This window comes from Acipenser ruthenus, chromosome 15 (assembly GCF_902713425.1).
Source record: "Acipenser ruthenus chromosome 15, fAciRut3.2 maternal haplotype, whole genome shotgun sequence".
NCBI lineage: Eukaryota > Metazoa > Chordata > Actinopteri > Acipenseriformes > Acipenseridae > Acipenser > Acipenser ruthenus.
In genome coordinates, this window is record NC_081203.1 from 16,024,138 (window position 1) to 16,043,955 (window position 19,818).

The 19,818-nt window shown below is 54.2% G+C and overlaps 1 protein-coding gene across 1 annotated transcript in view; it reads right to left on the reverse strand.

Annotated features, from left to right (window-relative positions):
* Positions 1-965: 965 nt before the first annotated feature.
* The window catches only part of dcaf5 (ddb1 and cul4 associated factor 5), an 83,053-nt gene continuing 64,200 nt past the window's right edge, over positions 966-19,818 (reverse strand). The window contains exon 9 of the mRNA XM_058987204.1: positions 966-3,085. Within this exon, the coding sequence (XP_058843187.1) occupies positions 1,631-3,085 (1,455 nt within the window). The 3' untranslated portion in view covers positions 966-1,630. The remainder of the gene's footprint in view (positions 3,086-19,818) is intronic.

Here is a 19,818-nt window from a genome sequence, read left to right on the forward strand (position 1 = left end):
TCCTTAATAATTTGAATATGGTAACATAAATAAGGATATGACAAGACTTCCCTGATAGATCCTGACAGCCCTCAGTAGGGATAACCATGGCTTCATACTTAGTCTGTGTTCAGATGTCTAGGGCAGTTTATATACGCAAACGCAGCCTAGATACTATATTAAACCTGTTTAAAAAAAAAAAAATGCATCCTTAGAAGTGAAAAGCTGAAGCTGGAAGTTTTTGAGTTAAAAAAAAACCCAATGCTAAACTGACCAAAAAAAAAACAATGCTAAACTGACTAAAACAGCCAAATGCAAAGCTGCAAACACACTAAAGAGATGCTGCGTGGACCAAGTTGCCAGGAATCTGAGGAGGACCGTGTTTACTAAGCACCAGGATTTAAGGGCTGTTGAAACTGCTTGGAGTCTCAGTGCAAATATCTTGAAGCTGATTTAAATGAAATGCTTCTGGAAGCAGGTAAGTTTATTCTTCTTAAGGCAGCTTAAGTTACTGTGCATGTAATGAAATGAGTTTTGTTTGTCTGATTACTTTGTTGCTGCATTCTATCGGCATATTGACGGAATTCAAGTATAAGAGCCTTATCCAGAGTCACATGTATAAATCGCACGAGCTGCAGTTCAACTCAGATGTGATTTACCACTTACAACCGACACGGCGACAATGGGGGACCAGGAAAATAACACAAAGTGTAATGTCTATTAATACATTCATTTTATTCTCTTCTTTCCACACCTCATTGATAACAGTGTGAGTTATTTAATTAAACATCCTTTTCACTCCTTACCTGGGATCCTGCAGCACCTTGTTTATTTAATTAAACATCCTTTTCACTCCTTACCTGGGATCCTGCAGCACCTTGTTTATTTAATTAAACTTCCATTGACTGCATATTAAAAGTAACCCCCCTATTATTGGCACCCTATTTAAATAGTTCATGAATAAATTGATACAAGAGAGCCACCAGAACACTTAAATATAATTTTAATGCACAACCTTCAAACAGACACTGTATAAAGAGAATAGAACAATACTCTCCTAGACGAGGTTCTTCTCTGAGAAGAATGCAATCCTCGTGACGGCTGCACACAAGAAAGAAAGTCTCTTTTTCTGCATGGAACAGAACTTTAATTAAACCTCACACTTGGAAAGCGGGTCCAACTAGGAGGTTCTCTACCTTTCAGGGGTTGTTTTTTATTAAACGCAAAAAGCCCAAAACAGTTTGCTAAATCAAAAGTCTGACAACAGCGTTTTTTCAACACACCCCACCCCTGCCAAGCCCTGTCATTTCAATGTAAAGCAACAATTAGTAACCCCCCCCCCCCCCCCCCCATTTTGATGGAGTAGAACCTGATAAAAACTAAATGACAAACCAGCGAGTTGACCACCGGTTAAAAAAGAAAAAATGTTGCCAGCTCTAAAAGCAGCTGCTAACATGAATTTCTGATTGTAGGAAACTGTACTTCTGAAGTGCTTCTTGTTGCTCTAAACCACGGGGGTGTTACCCTGGCTCTATCCAAGCACCCAGGTGTAAGTGTTGTGGGGACTGGCATATAAAACCCTGGATCAAGCCCTATCAAACCCCGACACGCAGTCCTTAAGGATCTTAGTCTCAGCCAAGCACAGGCTTCATCATGTTCTGAATTTCTTTTCTGAGTGGGACTTCTCAGAGTCTGGCTCTTCCGCAGCTCGAGTGCGTTTCAGCCTGGTTGCCGCTGTGGAAATCCCTGTCTGTTTCGAGGACACGCTGATGTTTCTGTTCACATCCAAGCACTCTGGGACTGTGTCAGAGAGACGAGGCTGCGACCCCAACGCCTGGCTCTCCTGTTCTCTGTGATGCAGCCCGTTTACATGTGAACCATGGTTGCTATCTGAACACGAAGGGCTGCTCTCCTCCTCCTCTTGATTGTCTGATGGGGGGCTGTGATGGGGGTGAATGACCAAGGGGTCACTAGAGTTCTTTAAACATCCCTCTCCTGTCTCCTGCTCTTTTGGCACCCCGTTCCCGTTCAGCATCTGTCCATCTGGTCGGGCTTTCCCCAGGTAAGGATGCTCATGAAAGTGGTGTCCGGGGGGAGCTTCAGAGGGATTCTCCCTCCCCTCCTGTTCCTCCTCCTCCTCCTCTCCCAGGTCTGGGACTCCCCCTTCCCTTTCACCTGCAGAAGTTTCTGTACTTGTCCCTGGGGGGGTGTTCGGATGAAATCCTGGCCTGCCTTTGTTCCGTCTGCTAGAGCCTTGTGCTTTGGGGAAGGCCTCCTCCTCCTCCTCTTCCGAGGTGGAAGGCTCCGCTACTGTGATCTCAGGGTAGCTGCAGGAGTCTGCCCCCAGGCAAAGGGCGCTGGCAGTGGACGACTCCGGTCTCTCCTCTCCTTGGTGGCAGAACCTCACGGGCCGCCTTCTGGAGGCATTGCGTTGCCGAATGGACGCTCTCCTCTGCTCCTCCTCATCCTCCTCCTCCTCACTACTGCTGCTGCTGCTGCTGGCAGCGAGCGAGCTGGAGCTGCTTGAGGAGGAGTTGACCCTGGGGCTGGGAGAGCGTGGCCGGGGGATGAGGTCAGGCCAGTCCCCGCTGGAGTCGGAGGAGTTGTTGACTAGGTCCAGCAGGCTGACGCCCTGGTAGGAGCGCCGCCTCCGCCGCTGTGTCTGCTCATGCTGCCGGATGAGCATGTCTGCTGGTGGGGGGCAGGGGGAATCTGCTCCCTCAGGGACCAGAGGGGTAACTGGGGAGGGGGAGGAGGAGCGCTCAGAGTCACTCTGGCCCCCCAGGACGGCAGCAGGGGTGGCGGCCGCCGCTGCCTCTCCCCTTCCCCGGCCCCTGGCATGAAGCTGCAGGATGGTTCCCTCGCTCAGGTCGCTGTCGGAGTCTGAGCTCCAGCCCTCGATCTCCCGGCGCACCAGCGAGTCGAAGAAGGCCATCATGCGCGGGTCCTCCTGGATAGACTGGCTGTAGTAGTCGTGGGACAGCCCGCTCCCACTGTTTAGCACCAGGCTGATATACTCCTCGTGGGTGTACAGGCTGCGGGAGTCGTCATCTACTCGCCCCTCCAGGTCCCCCATGCTGCCAGGCTGCTGGTACGGGCTCCACATCTTGAGAGAGAGAGAGAGAGAGAGAGAGAGAGAGAGAGAGAGAGAGAGAGAGAGAGTGAGAGAGAGAGGGGTCAGGCAGGTTCACCCTCGATTTAGCAACCAATCAAAGGGGCAAACTGAGATTACGCTTGGTCTGAACTCCAATTTACCTTCACAATTCAGTTGGAAATATTGGATCACATTTGACAAACTCTGGTCTTAAAACACAAACAGGGTAACCTATGGCTTGAAAGTTATGCTTTGAGTATGAATTTCAGTTGGAAATTATTTTCAGTTCTGATCTCCCTTTATCACATGATGTAACAATGAAATATGGGGCAGGTTGGCGAAGATATTTTTCAATCTAAGTAGCATTTCAGTCATTCTATAGATGACCCCCTAGTAGCCTTAGGTTACTATACAAAATTAAATGCATTATTCATCCTTTACTATTCATTTACTTGCTTAACTGCTACCCGACAGATGGCAGAAATAGAATTAAATATATATATGATTGTATTGTATTTATTTGGCAGCAGCATGCCTACAGGAGTCTAGAATCTACATACAGGCCACTGTTCCAGTTTTTCTTTGCCTAAAAACAGAGCCTGACTTGCAAAGGAACACCAGATCATTAACCACTAGGCCACACTGCCTCCCAGTCTCTCAGCTCTGACAACTAGGCCACACTGCCTCCCATCCCTCAGCTCTCACCACTAGGCCACACTGCCTCCCAGTCCCTCAGCTCTCACCACTAGGCCACACTGCCTCCCAGTTCCTCAGCTCTCACTACTAGGCCACACTGCCTCCCAGTCCCTCAGCTCTGACCACTAGGCCACACTGCCTCCCAGTCCCTCAGCTCTCACCACTAGGCCACACTGCCTCCCAGTCCCTCAGCTCTGACCACTAGGCCACACTGCCTCCCAGTCCCTCAGCTCTGACCACTAGGCCACACTGCCTCCCATCCCTCAGCTCTGACCACTAGGCCACACTGCCTCCCAGTCCCTCAGCTCTCACCACTAGTCCACACTGCCTCAGCTCTGACCACTAGGCCACACTGCCTCCCAGTCCCTCAGCTCTGACCACTAGGCCACACTGCCTCCCAGTGTCTCATCTCTGACCACTAAGCCACACTGCCTCCCAGTCCTTCAGCTATCACCACTAGGCTACACGGCCACTGCGTTTCTTGGGAGGCCTTGGATTACATTCCTTTCTACGTGAGAACAAGTGGGGTTTTAGTTAAGCAAGACGAGCCAAGGAGTTCATGTCTGGTCTTGAACTGCTAAAAAGGGCCATGCACTGGGGAATGAAGACTGGATGGGACTTGTGCTGAGAGAGGGGGTCTGCAGTGCAGAGGGGTCGTGTGAGACAGGGGGTCTGCAGTGCAGAGGGGTCGTGTGAGACAGGGGCTCTGCAGTGCAGAGGGGTCGTGTGAGACAGGGGCTCTGCAGTGCAGAGGGGTCGTGTGAGACAGGGGCTCTGCAGTGCAGAGGGGTTGTGTGAGACGGGGTATGCAGTGCAGAGGGGTCGTGTGAGACAGGGGGTCTGCAGTGCAGAGGGGTCGTGTGAGACAGGGGCTCTGCAGTGCAGAGTATCGTGAGAGACGGGGTCTACAGTGCAGAGGGGTCGTGTGAGACGGGGTCTGCAGTGCAGAGTATCGTGTGAGACGGGGTCTGCAGTGCAGAGTATCGTGTGAGACGGGGTCTGCAGTGCAGAGTATCGTGTGAGACGGGGTCTGCAGTGCAGAGTATCGTGTGAGACAGGGGGTCTGCAGTGCAGAGTATCGTGTGAGACAGGGGCTCTGAAGTGCAGAGTATCGTGTGAGACAGGGGGTCTGCAGTGCAGAGTATCGTGTGAGACAGGGGCTCTGCAGTGCAGAGGGGTCGTGTGAGACGGGGTCTGCAGTGCAGAGAGGTCGTGTGAGACAGGGGGTCTGCAGTGCAGAGTATCGTGAGAGACGGGCTCTGCAGTGCAGAGGGGTCATGTGAGACAGGGGCTCTGCAGTGCAGAGGGGTCGTGTGAGACAGGGGCTCTGCAGTGCAGAGTATCGTGTGAGACAGGGGCTCTGCAGTGCAGAGTATCGTGTGAGACAGGGGCTCTGCAGTGCAGAGGGATTGTGTGATGGGATCCATGTGAAGGGAGATGCTCAATCTCTTTTAAATCTTAGTTATGCGTTGACAATTTATAGGCTCAGAGGTTTTTGTGAAAGTAGAGAAAACAATACTTAACCGGGGTTAACCAGGGAAAGCTGTGCTTATTCTGTGCTCTGAAGTGCAGAGTATCGTGTGAGACAGGGGGTCTGCAGTGCAGAGTATCGTGTGAGACAGGGGCTCTGCAGTGCAGAGGGGTCGTGTGAGACGGGGTCTGCAGTGCAGAGAGGTCGTGTGAGACAGGGGGTCTGCAGTGCAGAGTATCGTGAGAGACGGGCTCTGCAGTGCAGAGGGGTCATGTGAGACAGGGGCTCTGCAGTGCAGAGGGGTCGTGTGAGACAGGGGCTCTGCAGTGCAGAGTATCGTGTGAGACAGGGGCTCTGCAGTGCAGAGTATCGTGTGAGACAGGGGCTCTGCAGTGCAGAGGGATTGTGTGATGGGATCCATGTGAAGGGAGATGCTCAATCTCTTTTAAATCTTAGTTATGCGTTGACAATTTATAGGCTCAGAGGTTTTTGTGAAAGTAGAGAAAACAATACTTAACCGGGGTTAACCAGGGAAAGCTGTGCTTATTCACACTTAAAAACTTCCAGCAGGCAAAAAACTTTCCATTTATGGCAGCTGTGTATAGCTGGAGACATAACAGAAAGGAGGTAGGGCAGGTGCTGTTTTTTTTTATCAACCATTTCCTTTAAAAAAAAAATAAAAAAATGTGTGCTTGTCTGTACACCAAGCCAAGGGAACAGGAAGCGCAACGGGAACCTTTACACCAAGCCAAGGGAACAGGAAGCGCGACGGGAACCTTTACACCAAGCCAAGGGAACGGGAAGCGTGACGGGAACCTTTACACCAAGCCAAGGGAACACGAAGCGCGACGGGAACCTTTACACCAAGCTAAGGGAACAGGAAGCGCGACGGGAACCTTTACACCAAGGGAACAGGAAACAAGACGGGAACCTTTACACCAAACCAAGGGAACAGGAAGCGCGACGGGAACCTTTACACCAAGCCAAGGGAACATGAAGCACAACGGGAACCTTTACACCAAGCCAAGGGAACACGAAGCGCGACGGGAACCTTTACACCAAGGGAACAGGAAGCATGACGGGAACCTTTACACCAAGCCAAGGGAACAGGAAGCACGACCGGAACCTTTACACCAAGCCAAGGGAACAGGAAGCGCGACGGGAACCTTTACACCAAGCCAAGGGAACAGGAAGCGCGACGGGAACCTTTACACCAAGCCAAGGGAACAGGAAGCGCAACGGGAACCTTTACACCAAGCCAAGGGAACAAGAAGCGCGACGGGAACCTTTACACCAAGCCAAGGGAACACGAAGCGCGACGGGAACCTTTACACCAAGCCAAGGGAACACGAAGCGCGACGGGAACCTTCACACCAAGGGAACACGAAGCACGATGGGAACCTTTACACCAAGCCAAGGGAACAGGAAGCGCGACGGGAACCTTTACACCAAGCCAAGGGAACAGGAAGCGCGACGGGAACCTTTACACCAAGCCAAGTGAACACGAAGCGCGACGGGAACCTTTACACCAAGCCAAGGGAACACGAAGCGCGACGGGAACCTTTACACGAAGCCAAGGGAACATGAAGCGCGACGGGAACCTTTACACCAAGCCAAGGGAACACGAAGCGCGACGGGAACCTTTACACCAAGCCAAGGGAACACGAAGCGCGACGGGAACCTTTACACCAAGCCAAGGGAACAGGAAGCGCGACGGGAACCTTTACACCAAGCCAAGGGAACACGAAGCGCGACGGGAACCTTTACACCAAGCCAAGGGAACAGGAAGCGCGACGGGAACCTTTACACCAAGCCAAGGGAACACGAAGCGCGACGGGAACCTTTACACCAAGCCAAGGGAACACGAAGCGCGACGGGAACCTTTACACCAAGGGAACACGAAGCGCGATGGGAACCTTTACACCAAGGGAACAGGAAGCGCGATGGGAACCTTTACACCAAGCCAAGGGAACACGAAGCGCGACGGGAACCTTTACACCAAGCCAAGGGAACACGAAGCACGACAGGAACCTTCACACCAAGGGAACACGAAGCACGACGGGAACCTTTACACCAAGCCAAGGGAACACGAAGCACGACGGGAACCTTTACACCAAGCCAAGGGAACACGAAGCGCGACGGGAACCTTTACACCAAGCCAAGGGAACACGAAGCGCGACGGGAACCTTTACACCAAGCCAAGGGAACACGAAGCGCGACGGGAACCTTTACACCAAGCCAAGGGAACACGAAGCACGACGGGAACCTTTACACCTAGCCAAGGGAACACGAAGCACGACGGGAACCTTTACACCAAGCCAAGGGAACACGAAGCGCGACTGGAACCTTTACACCAAGCCAAGGGAACACGAAGCGCGACGGGAACCTTTACACCAAGCCAAGGGAACACGAAGCGCGACGGGAACCTTTACACCAAGCCAAGGGAACACGAAGCACGACGGGAACCTTCACACCAAGCCAAGGGAACACGAAGCGCGACGGGAACCTTTACACCAAGCCAAGGGAACACGAAGCGCGACGGGAACCTTTACACCAAGCCAAGGGAACACGAAGCGCAACAGGAACCTTTACACCAAGCCAAGGGAACACGAAGCGCGACGGGAACCTTTACACCAAGCCAAGGGAACACGAAGCGCGACGGGAACCTTTACACCAAGCCAAGGGATCAGGAAGCGCAACGGGAACCTTTACACCAAGCCAAAGGAACACGAAGCGCGACGGGAACCTTTACACCAAGCCAAGGGAACACGAAGCGCGACGGGAACCTTTACACCAAGCCAAGGGAACAGGAAGCGCGACGGGAACCTTTACACCAAGCCAAAGGAACACGAAGCGCGACGGGAACCTTTACACCAAGCCAAGGGAACACGAAGCGCGACGGGAACCTTTACACCAAGCCAAGGAACACGAAGCGCGACGGGAACCTTTACACCAAGCTAAGGGAACAGGAAGCGCGACGGGAACCTTTACACCAAGCCAAGGGAACACGAAGCACGACGGGAACCTTCACACCAAGGGAACACGAAGCACGACAGGAACCTTTACACCAAGCCAAAGGAACACGAAGCGCGACGGGAACCTTTACACCAAGCCAAGGGAACAGAAAGGTCGACGGGAACCTTTACACCAAGCCAATGGAACACGAAGCGCGACGGGAACCTTTACACCAAGCCAAGGGAACAGGAAGCGCGACGGGAACCTTTACACCAAGCCAAGGGAACACGAAGCGCGACGGGAACCTTTACACCAAGCCAAGGGAACACGAAGCGCGACGGGAACCTTTACACCAAGCCAAGGGAACACGAAGCGCGACGGGGACCTTTACACCAAGCCAAAGGAACACGAAGCGCGACGGGAACCTTTACACCAAGCCAAGGGAACACGAAGCGCGACGGAAACCTTTACACCAAGCCAAGGGAACACGAAGCGTGACGGGAACCTTTACACCAAGCCAAAGGAACACGAAGCGCGACGGGAACCTTTACACCAAGCCAAGGGAACACGAAGCGCGCCGGGAACCTTTACACCAAGCCAAGGGAACACGAAGCGTGACGGGAACCTTTACACCAAGCCAAAGGAACACGAAGCGCGACGGGAACCTTTACACCAAGCCAAGGGAACACGAAGCGCGACGGGAACCTTTACACCAAGCCAAGGGAACACGAAGCACGACGGGAACCTTCACACCAAGGGAACACGAAGCACGACGGGAATCTTTACACCAAGCCAAGGGAACAGGAAGCGCGACGGGAACCTTTACACCAAGCCAAGGGAACACGAAGCGCGACGGGAACCTTTACACCAAGCCAAGGGAACACGAAGCACGACGGGAACCTTCACACCAAGGGAACACGAAGCACGACGGGAATCTTTACACCAAGCCAAGGGAACAGGAAGCGCGACGGGAACCTTTACACCAAGCCAAGGGAACATGAAGCACGACGCGAACCTTTACACCAAGCCAAGGGAACACGAAGCGCGACGGGAACCTTTACACCAAGCCAAGGGAACACGAAGCGCGACGGGAACCTTTACACCAAGGGAACACGAAGCGCGATGGGAACCTTTACACCAAGGGAACACGAAGCGCGATGGGAACCTTTACACCAAGCCAAGGGAACACGAAGCGCGACGGGAACCTTTACACCAAGCCAAGGGAACACGAAGCACGACAGGAACCTTCACACCAAGGGAACACGAAGCACGACGGGAACCTTTACACCAAGCCAAGGGAACAGGAAGCGCGACGGGAACCTTTACACCAAGCCAAGGGAACACGAAGCGCGACGGGAACCTTTACACCAAGCCAAGGGAACACGAAGCGCGACGGGAACCTTTACACCAAGCCAAAGGAACAGGAAGCGTGACGGGAACCTTTACACCAAGCCAAGGGAACACGAAGCGCGACGGGAACCTTTACACCAAGCCAAGGGAACAGGAAGCGCGACGGGAACCTTTACACCAAGCCAAGGGAACACGAAGCGCGACGGGAACCTTTACACCAAGCCAAGGGAACACGAAGCGCGACGGGAACCTTTACACCAAGGGAACACGAAGCGCGATGGGAACCTTTACACCAAGGGAACAGGAAGCGCGATGGGAACCTTTACACCAAGCCAAGGGAACACGAAGCGCGACGGGAACCTTTACACCAAGCCAAGGGAACACGAAGCACGACAGGAACCTTCACACCAAGGGAACACGAAGCACGACGGGAACCTTTACACCAAGCCAAGGGAACAGGAAGCACGACGGGAACCTTTACACCAAGCCAAGGGAACACGAAGCACAACGGGAACCTTTACACCAAGCCAAGGGAACACGAAGCTCGACGGGAACCTTTACACCAAGCCAAGGGAACACGAAGCGCAAAGGGAACCTTTACACCAAGCCAAGGGAACATGAAGCACGACGGGAACCTTTACACCAAGCCAAGGGAACACGAAGCACGACGGGAACCTTTACACCAAGCCAAGGGAACACGAAGCGCGCCGGGAACCTTTACACCAAGCCAAGGGAACACGAAGCGCGACGGGAACCTTTACACCAAGCCAAGGGAACACGAAGCGCGAGGGGAACCTTTACACCAAGCCAAGGGAACACGAAGCGCGACGGGAACGTTTACACCAAGCCAAGGGAACACGAAGCGCGACGGGAACCTTTACACCAAGCCAAGGGAACACGAAGCGCGACGGGAACCTTTACACCAAGCCAAAGGAACACGAAGCGCGACAGGAACCTTTACACCAAGCCAAGGGAACACGAAGCGCGACGGGAACCTTTACACCAAGCCAAGGGAACACGAAGCGCGACGGGAACCTTTACACCAAGCCAAGGGATCAGGAAGCGCGACGGGAACCTTTACACCAAGCCAAAGGAACACGAAGCGCGACGGGAACCTTTACACCAAGCCAAGGGAACACGAAGCGCGACGGGAACCTTTACACCAAGCCAAGGGAACAGGAAGCGCGACGGGAACCTTTACACCAAGCCAAAGGAACACGAAGCGCGACGGGAACCTTTACACCAAGCCATGGGAACACGAAGCGCGATGGGAACCTTTACACCAAGCCAAGGAACACGAAGCGCGACGGGAACCTTTACACCAAGCTAAGGGAACAGGAAGCGCGACGGGAACCTTTACACCAAGCCAAGGGAACACGAAGCACAACGGGAACCTTCACACCAAGGGAACACGAAGCACGACAGGAACCTTTACACCAAGCCAAAGGAACACGAAGCGCAACGGGAACCTTTACACCAAGCCAAGGGAACAGAAAGGTCGACGGGAACCTTTACACCAAGCCAATGGAACAGGAAGCGCGACGGGAACCTTTACACCAAGCCAATGGAACAGGAAGCGCGACGGGAACCTTTACACCAAGCCAAGGGAACACGAAGCGCGACGGGAACCTTTACACCAAGCCAAGGGAACACGAAGCGCGACGGGAACCTTTACACCAAGCCAAGGGAACACGAAGCGCGACGGGAACCTTTACACCAAGCCAAAGGAACACGAAGCGCGACGGGAACCTTTACACCAAGCCAAAGGAACACGAAGCGCGACGGGAACCTTTACACCAAGCCAAGGGAACACGAAGCGCGACGGAAACCTTTACACCAAGCCAAGGGAACACGAAGCGCGACGGTAACCTTTACACCAAGCCAAAGGAACACGAAGCGCGACGGGAACCTTTACACCAAGCCAAGGGAACACGAAGCGCGCCGGGAACCTTTACACCAAGCCAAGGGAACACGAAGCGTGACGGGAACCTTTACACCAAGCCAAAGGAACACGAAGTGCGACGGGAACCTTTACACCAAGCCAAGGGAACACGAAGCGCGACGGGAACCTTTACACCAAGCCAAGGGAACACGAAGCGCGACGGGAACCTTTACACCAAGCCAAGGGAACACGAAGCACGACGGGAACCTTCACACCAAGGGAACACGAAGCACGACGGGAACCTTTACACCAAGCCAAGGGAACAGGAAGCGCGACGGGAACCTTTACACCAAGCCAAGGGAACATGAAGCACGACGCGAACCTTTACACCAAGCCAAGGGAACACGAAGCGCGACGGGAACCTTTACACCAAGCCAAGGGAACACGAAGCGCGACGGGAACCTTTACACCAAGGGAACACGAAGCGCGATGGGAACCTTTACACCAAGGGAAGACGAAGCGCTATGGGAACCTTTACACCAAGCCAAGGGAACACGAAGCGCGACGGGAACCTTTACACCAAGCCAAGGGAACACGAAGCACGACAGGAACCTTCACACCAAGGGAACACGAAGCACGACGGGAACCTTTACACCAAGCCAAGGGAACAGGAAGCGCGACAGGAACCTTTACACCAAGCCAAGGGAACATGAAGCGCGACGGGAACCTTTACACCAAGCCAAGTGAACACGAAGCGCGACGGGAACCTTTACACCAAGCCAAAGGAACACGAAGCGTGACGGGAACCTTTACACCAAGCCAAGGGAACACGAAGTGTGACGGGAACCTTTACACCAAGCCAAGGGAACAGGAAGCGCAACGGGAACCTTTACACCAAGCCAAGGGAACATGAAGCACGACGGGAACCTTCACACCAAGGGAACACGAAGCGCGACGGGAACCTTTACACCAAGCTAAGGGAACAGGAAGCGCGACGGGAACCTTTACACCAAGCCAAGGGAACACGAAGCACGACGGGAACCTTCACACCAAGGGAACACGAAGCACGACAGGAACCTTTACACCAAGCCAAAGGAACACGAAGCGCGACGGGAACCTTTACACCAAGCCAAGGGAACAGGAAGCGCGACGGGAACCTTTACACCAAGCCAAGGGAACACGAAGCGCGACGGGAACCTTTACACCAAGCCAAGGGAACAGGAAGCGCGACGGGAACCTTTACACCAAGCCAAGGGAACACGAAGCGCGACGGGAACCTTTACACCAAGCCAAGGGAACACGAAGCGCGACGGGAACCTTTACACCAAGCCAAGGGAACACGAAGCGCGACGGGAACCTTTACACCAAGCCAAAGGAACACGAAGCGCGACGGGAACCTTTACACCAAGCCAAGGGAACACGAAGCGCGACGGAAACCTTTACACCAAGCCAAGGGAACACGAAGCGTGACGGGAACCTTTACACCAAGCCAAAGGAACACGAAGCGCGACGGGAACCTTTACACCAAGCCAAGGGAACACGAAGCGCGCCGGGAACCTTTACACCAAGCCAAGGGAACACGAAGCGTGACGGGAACCTTTACACCAAGCCAAAGGAACACGAAGCGCGACGGGAACCTTTACACCAAGCCAAGGGAACACGAAGCGCGACGGGAACCTTTACACCAAGCCAAGGGAACACGAAGCGCGACGGGAACCTTTACACCAAGCCAAGGGAACACGAAGCACGACAGGAACCTTCACACCAAGGGAACACGAAGCACGACGGGAACCTTTACACCAAGCCAAGGGAACAGGAAGCGCGACGGGAACCTTTACACCAAGCCAAGGGAACATGAAGCACGACGCGAACCTTTACACCAAGCCAAGGGAACACGAAGCGCGACGGGAACCTTTACACCAAGCCAAGGGAACACGAAGCGCGACGGGAACCTTTACACCAAGGGAACACGAAGCGCGATGGGAACCTTTACACCAAGGGAACACGAAGCGCGATGGGAACCTTTACACCAAGCCAAGGGAACACGAAGCGCGACGGGAACCTTTACACCAAGCCAAGGGAACACGAAGCACGACAGGAACCTTCACACCAAGGGAACACGAAGCACGACGGGAACCTTTACACCAAGCCAAGGGAACAGGAAGCGCGACGGGAACCTTTACACCAAGCCAAGGGAACACGAAGCGCGACGGGAACCTTTACACCAAGCCAAGGGAACACGAAGCGCGACGGGAACCTTTACACCAAGGGAACACGAAGCGCGATGGGAACCTTTACACCAAGGGAAGACGAAGCGCGATGGGAACCTTTACACCAAGGGAAGACTAAGCGCTATGGGAACCTTTACACCAAGCCAAGGGAACACGAAGCGCGACGGGAACCTTTACACCAAGCCAAGGGAACACGAAGCACGACAGGAACCTTCACACCAAGGGAACACGAAGCACGACGGGAACCTTTACACCAAGCCAAGGGAACAGGAAGCGCGACAGGAACCTTTACACCAAGCCAAGGGAACATGAAGCGCGACGGGAACCTTTACACCAAGCCAAGTGAACACGAAGCGCGACAGGAACCTTTACACCAAGCCAAAGGAACACGAAGCGTGACGGGAACCTTTACACCAAGCCAAGGGAACACGAAGTGTGACGGGAACCTTTACACCAAGCCAAGGGAACAGGAAGCGCAACGGGAACCTTTACACCAAGCCAAGGGAACATGAAGCACGACGGGAACCTTCACACCAAGGGAACACGAAGCGCGACGGGAACCTTTACACCAAGCTAAGGGAACAGGAAGCGCGACGGGAACCTTTACACCAAGCCAAGGGAACACGAAGCACGACGGGAACCTTCACACCAAGGGAACACGAAGCACGACAGGAACCTTTACACCAAGCCAAAGGAACAGGAAGCGCGACGGGAACCTTTACACCAAGCCAAGGGAACAGGAAGCGCGACGGGAACCTTTACACCAAGCCAAGGGAACACGAAGCGCGACGGGAACCTTTACACCAAGCCAAGGGAACAGGAAGCGCGACGGGAACCTTTACACCAAGCCAAGGGAACACGAAGCGCGACGGGAACCTTTACACCAAGCCAAGGGAACACGAAGCGCGACGGGAACCTTTACACCAAGCCAAGGGAACACGAAGCGCGACGGGAACCTTTACACCAAGCCAAAGGAACACGAAGCGCGACGGGAACCTTTACACCAAGCCAAGGGAACACGAAGCGCGACGGAAACCTTTACACCAAGCCAAGGGAACACGAAGCGTGACGGGAACCTTTACACCAAGCCAAAGGAACACGAAGCGTGACGGGAACCTTTACACAAAGCCAAGGGAACACGAAGCGCGCAGGGAACCTTTACACCAAGCCAAGGGAACACGAAGCGTGACGGGAACCTTTACACCAAGCCAAAGGAACACGAAGCGCGACGGGAACCTTTACACCAAGCCAAGGGAACACGAAGCGCGACGGGAACCTTTACACCAAGCCAAGGGAACACGAAGCGCGACGGGAACCTTTACACCAAGCCAAGGGAACACGAAGCACGACGGGAACCTTCACACCAAGGGAACACGAAGCACGACGGGAACCTTTACACCAAGCCAAGGGAACAGGAAGCGCGACGGGAACCTTTACACCAAGCCAAGGGAACATGAAGCACGACGCGAACCTTTACACCAAGCCAAGGGAACACGAAGCGCGACGGGAACCTTTACACCAAGCCAAGGGAACACGAAGCGCGACGGGAACCTTTACACCAAGGGAACACGAAGCGCGATGGGAACCTTTACACCAAGGGAACACGAAGCGCGATGGGAACCTTTACACCAAGCCAAGGGAACACGAAGCGCGACGGGAACCTTTACACCAAGCCAAGGGAACACGAAGCACGACAGGAACCTTCACACCAAGGGAACACGAAGCACGACGGGAACCTTTACACCAAGCCAAGGGAACAGGAAGCGCGACGGGAACCTTTACACCAAGCCAAGGGAACATGAAGCGCGACGGGAACCTTTACACCAAGCCAAGGGAACACGAAGCGCGACGGGAACCTTTACACCAAGCCAAGGGAACACGAAGCGCGACGGGAACCTTTACACCAAGCCAAGGGAACACGAAGCGCGACGGGAACCTTTACACCAAGCCAAGGGAACACGAAGCGCGACGGGAACCTTTACACCAAGCCAAAGGAACAGGAAGCGCGACGGGAACCTTTACACCAAGCCAAGGGAACACGAAGCGCGACGGGAACCTTTACACCAAGCCAAGGGAACAGGAAGCGCGACGGGAACCTTTACACCAAGCCAAGGGAACACGAAGCGCGACGGGAACCTTTACACCAAGCCAAGGGAACACGAAGCGCGACGGGAACCTTTACACCAAGGGAACACGAAGCGCGACGGGAACCTTTACACCAAGGGAACAGGAAGCGCGATGGGAACCTTTACACCAAGCCAAGGGAACACGAAGCGCGACGGGAACCTTTACACCAAGCCAAGGGAACACGAAGCACGACAGGAACCTTCACACCAAGGGAACACGAAGCACGACGGGAACCTTTACACCAAGCCAAGGGAACAGGAAGCACGACGGGAACCTTTACACCAAGCCAAGGGAACACGAAGCACAACGGGAACCTTTACACCAAGCCAAGGGAACACGAAGCTCGACGGGAACCTTTACACCAAGCCAAGGGAACACGAAGCGCAACGGGAACCTTTACACCAAGCCAAGGGAACACGAAGCGCGACGGGAACCTTTACACCAAGCCAAGGGAACACGAAGCGCGACGGGAACCTTTACACCAAGCCAAGGAAACACGAAGCGCGACGGGAACCTTTACACCAAGCCAAGGGAACACGAAGCGCGACGGGAACCTTTACACCAAGCCAAGGGAACACGAAGCGCGACGGGAACCTTTACACCAAGCCAAGGGAACACGAAGCGCGACGGGAACCTTTACACCAAGCCAAGGGATCAGGAAGCGCGACGGGAACCTTTACACCAAGCCAAAGGAACACGAAGCGCGACGGGAACCTTTACACCAAGCCAAGGGAACACGAAGCGCGACGGGAACCTTTACACCAAGCCAAGGGAACAGGAAGCGCGACGGGAACCTTTACACCAAGCCAAAGGAACACGAAGCGCGACGGGAACCTTTACACCAAGCCATGGGAACACGAAGCGCGATGGGAACCTTTACACCAAGCCAAGGAACACGAAGCGCGACGGGAACGTTTACACCAAGCTAAGGGAACAGGAAGCGCGACGGGAACCTTTACACCAAGCCAAGGGAACACGAAGCACAACGGGAACCTTCACACCAAGGGAACACGAAGCACGACAGGAACCTTTACACCAAGCCAAAGGAACACGAAGCGCGACGGGACCTTTACACCAAGCCAAGGGAACAGAAAGGTCGACGGGAACCTTTACACCAAGCCAATGGAACAGGAAGCGCGACGGGAACCTTTACACCAAGCCAAGGGAACAGGAAGCGCGACGGGAACCTTTACACCAAGCCAAGGGAACACGAAGCGCGACGGAAACCTTTACACCAAGCCAAGGGAACACGAAGCGCGACGGGAACCTTTACACCAAGCCAAGGGAACACGAAGCGCGCCAGGAACCTTTACACCAAGCCAAGGGAACACGAAGCGTGACGGGAACCTTTACACCAAGCCAAAGGAACACGAAGCGCGACGGGAACCTTTACACCAAGCCAAGGGAACACGAAGCACGACGGGAACCTTCACACCAAGGGAACACGAAGCACGACGGGAACCTTTACACCAAGCCAAGGGAACAGGAAGCGCGACGGGAACCTTTACACCAAGCCAAGGGAACATGAAGCACGACGCGAACCTTTACACCAAGCCAAGGGAATACGAAGCGCGACGGGAACCTTTACACCAAGCCAAGGGAACACGAAGCGCGACGGGAACCTTTACACCAAGGGAACACGAAGCGCGATGGGAACCTTTACACCAAGGGAAGACGAAGCGCTATGGGAAACTTTACACCAAGCCAAGGGAACACGAAGCGCGACGGGAACCTTTACACCAAGCCAAGGGAACACGAAGCACGACAGGAACCTTCACACCAAGGGAACACGAAGCACGAAGGGAACCTTTACACCAAGCCAAGGGAACAGGAAGCGCGACGGGAACCTTTACACCAAGCCAAGGGAACATGAAGCGCGACGGGAACCTTTACACCAAGCCAAGTGAACACGAAGCGCGACGGGAACCTTTACACCAAGCCAAAGGAACACGAAGCGTGACGGGAACCTTTACACCAAGCCAAGGGAACACGAAGTGTGACGGGAACCTTTACACCAAGCCAAGGGAACAGGAAGCGCAACGGGAACCTTTACACCAAGCCAAGGGAACATGAAGCACGACGGGAACCTTTACACCAAGCCAAGGGAACAGGAAGCGCGACGGGAACCTTTACACGACGCCAATGGAACACGAAGCGCGACGGGAACCTTTACACCAAGCCAAGGGAACACGAAGCGCGACGGGAACCTTTACACCAAGGGAACAGGAAGCGCGACGGGAACCTTTACACCAAGCCAAGGGAACACGAAGCGCGACGGGAACCTTTACACCAAGCCAAAGGAACACGAAGCGCGACGGGAACCTTTATACCAAGCCAAGGGAACACGAAGCACGACGGGAACCTTTACACCAAGCCAAGGGAACACGAAGCGCAATGGGAACCTTTACACCAAGGGAACACGAAGCATGATGGGAACCTTTACACCAAGCCAAGGGAACAGGAAGCGCGACGGGAACCTTTACACCAAGCCAAGGGAACAGGAAGCGCGACGGGAACCTTTACACCAAGCCAAGGGAACATGAAGCGCGACGGGAACCTTTACACCAAGGGAACATGAAGCGCGATGGGAACCTTTACACCAAGCCAAGGGAACACAAAGCGCGACAGGAACTTTTACACCAAGCCAAGGGAACACGAAGCGTGACGGGAACCTTTACACCAAGCCAAGTGAACACGAAGCGAGACGGGAACCTTTACACCAAGCCAAGGGAACACGAAGCGCGACAGGAAACTTTACACCAAGCCAAGGGAACACGAAGCGCGACGGGAACCTTTACACCAAGCCAAGGGAACACGAAGCGCGATGGGAACCTTTACACCAAGCCAAGGGAACACGAAGCGCGACGGGAACCTTTACACCAAGCCAAGGGAACACGAAGCGCGACAGGAAACTTTACACCAAGCCAAGGGAACACGAAGCGCGACGGGAACCTTTACACCAAGCCAAGGGAACACGAAGCGCAACGGGAACCTTTACACCAAGGGAACACGAAGCGCGATGGGAAACTTTACACCAAGCCAAAGGAACACGAAGCACGACGGGAACTTTTACACCAAGCCAAGGGAACACGAAGCGTGACGGGAACCTTTACACCAAGCCAAGTGAACACGAAGCACGACGGGAACCTTTGCACCAAGCCAAGGGAACACGAAGCGCGACGGGAACCTTTACAGCAAGCCAAGGGAACACGAAGCGCGACGGGAACCTTTACACCAAGCCAAGGGAACACGAAGCGCGACGGGAACCTTTACACCAAGCCAAGGGAACACGAAGCGCGACGGGAACGTTTACACCAAGCCAAGGGAACACGAAGCGCGACGGGAACCTTTACACCAAGCCAAGGGATCAGGAAGCGCGACGGGAACCTTTACACCAAGCCAAAGGAACACGAAGCGCAACGGGAACCTTTACACCAAGCCAAGGGAACACGAAGCGCGACGGGAACCTTTACACCAAGCCAAGGGAACAGGAAGCGCGACGGGAACCTTTACACCAAGCCAAAGGAACACGAAGCGCGACGGGAACCTTTACACCAAGCCAAGGGAACACGAAGCGCAACGGGAACCTTTACACCAAGCCAAGGGAACAGGAAGCGCGACGGGAACCTTTACACCAAGCCAAAGGAACAGGAAGCGCGACGGGAACCTTTACACCAAGCCAAGGGAACACGAAGCGCGACGGGAACCTTTACACCAAGCCAAGGGAACAGGAAGCGCGACGGGAACCTTTACACCAAGCCAAAGGAACAGGAAGCGCGACGGGAACCTTTACACCAAGCCAAAGGAACACGAAGCGCGACGGGAACCTTTACACCAAGCCAAGGGAACACGAAGCGCGACGGGAACCTTTACACCAAGCCAAGGGAACACGAAGCGCGACGGGAACCTTTACACCAAGCCAAGGAACACGAAGCGCGACGGGAACCTTTACACCAAGCTAAGGGAACAGGAAGCGCGACGGGAACCTTTACACCAAGCCAAGGGAACACGAAGCACGACGGGAACCTTCACA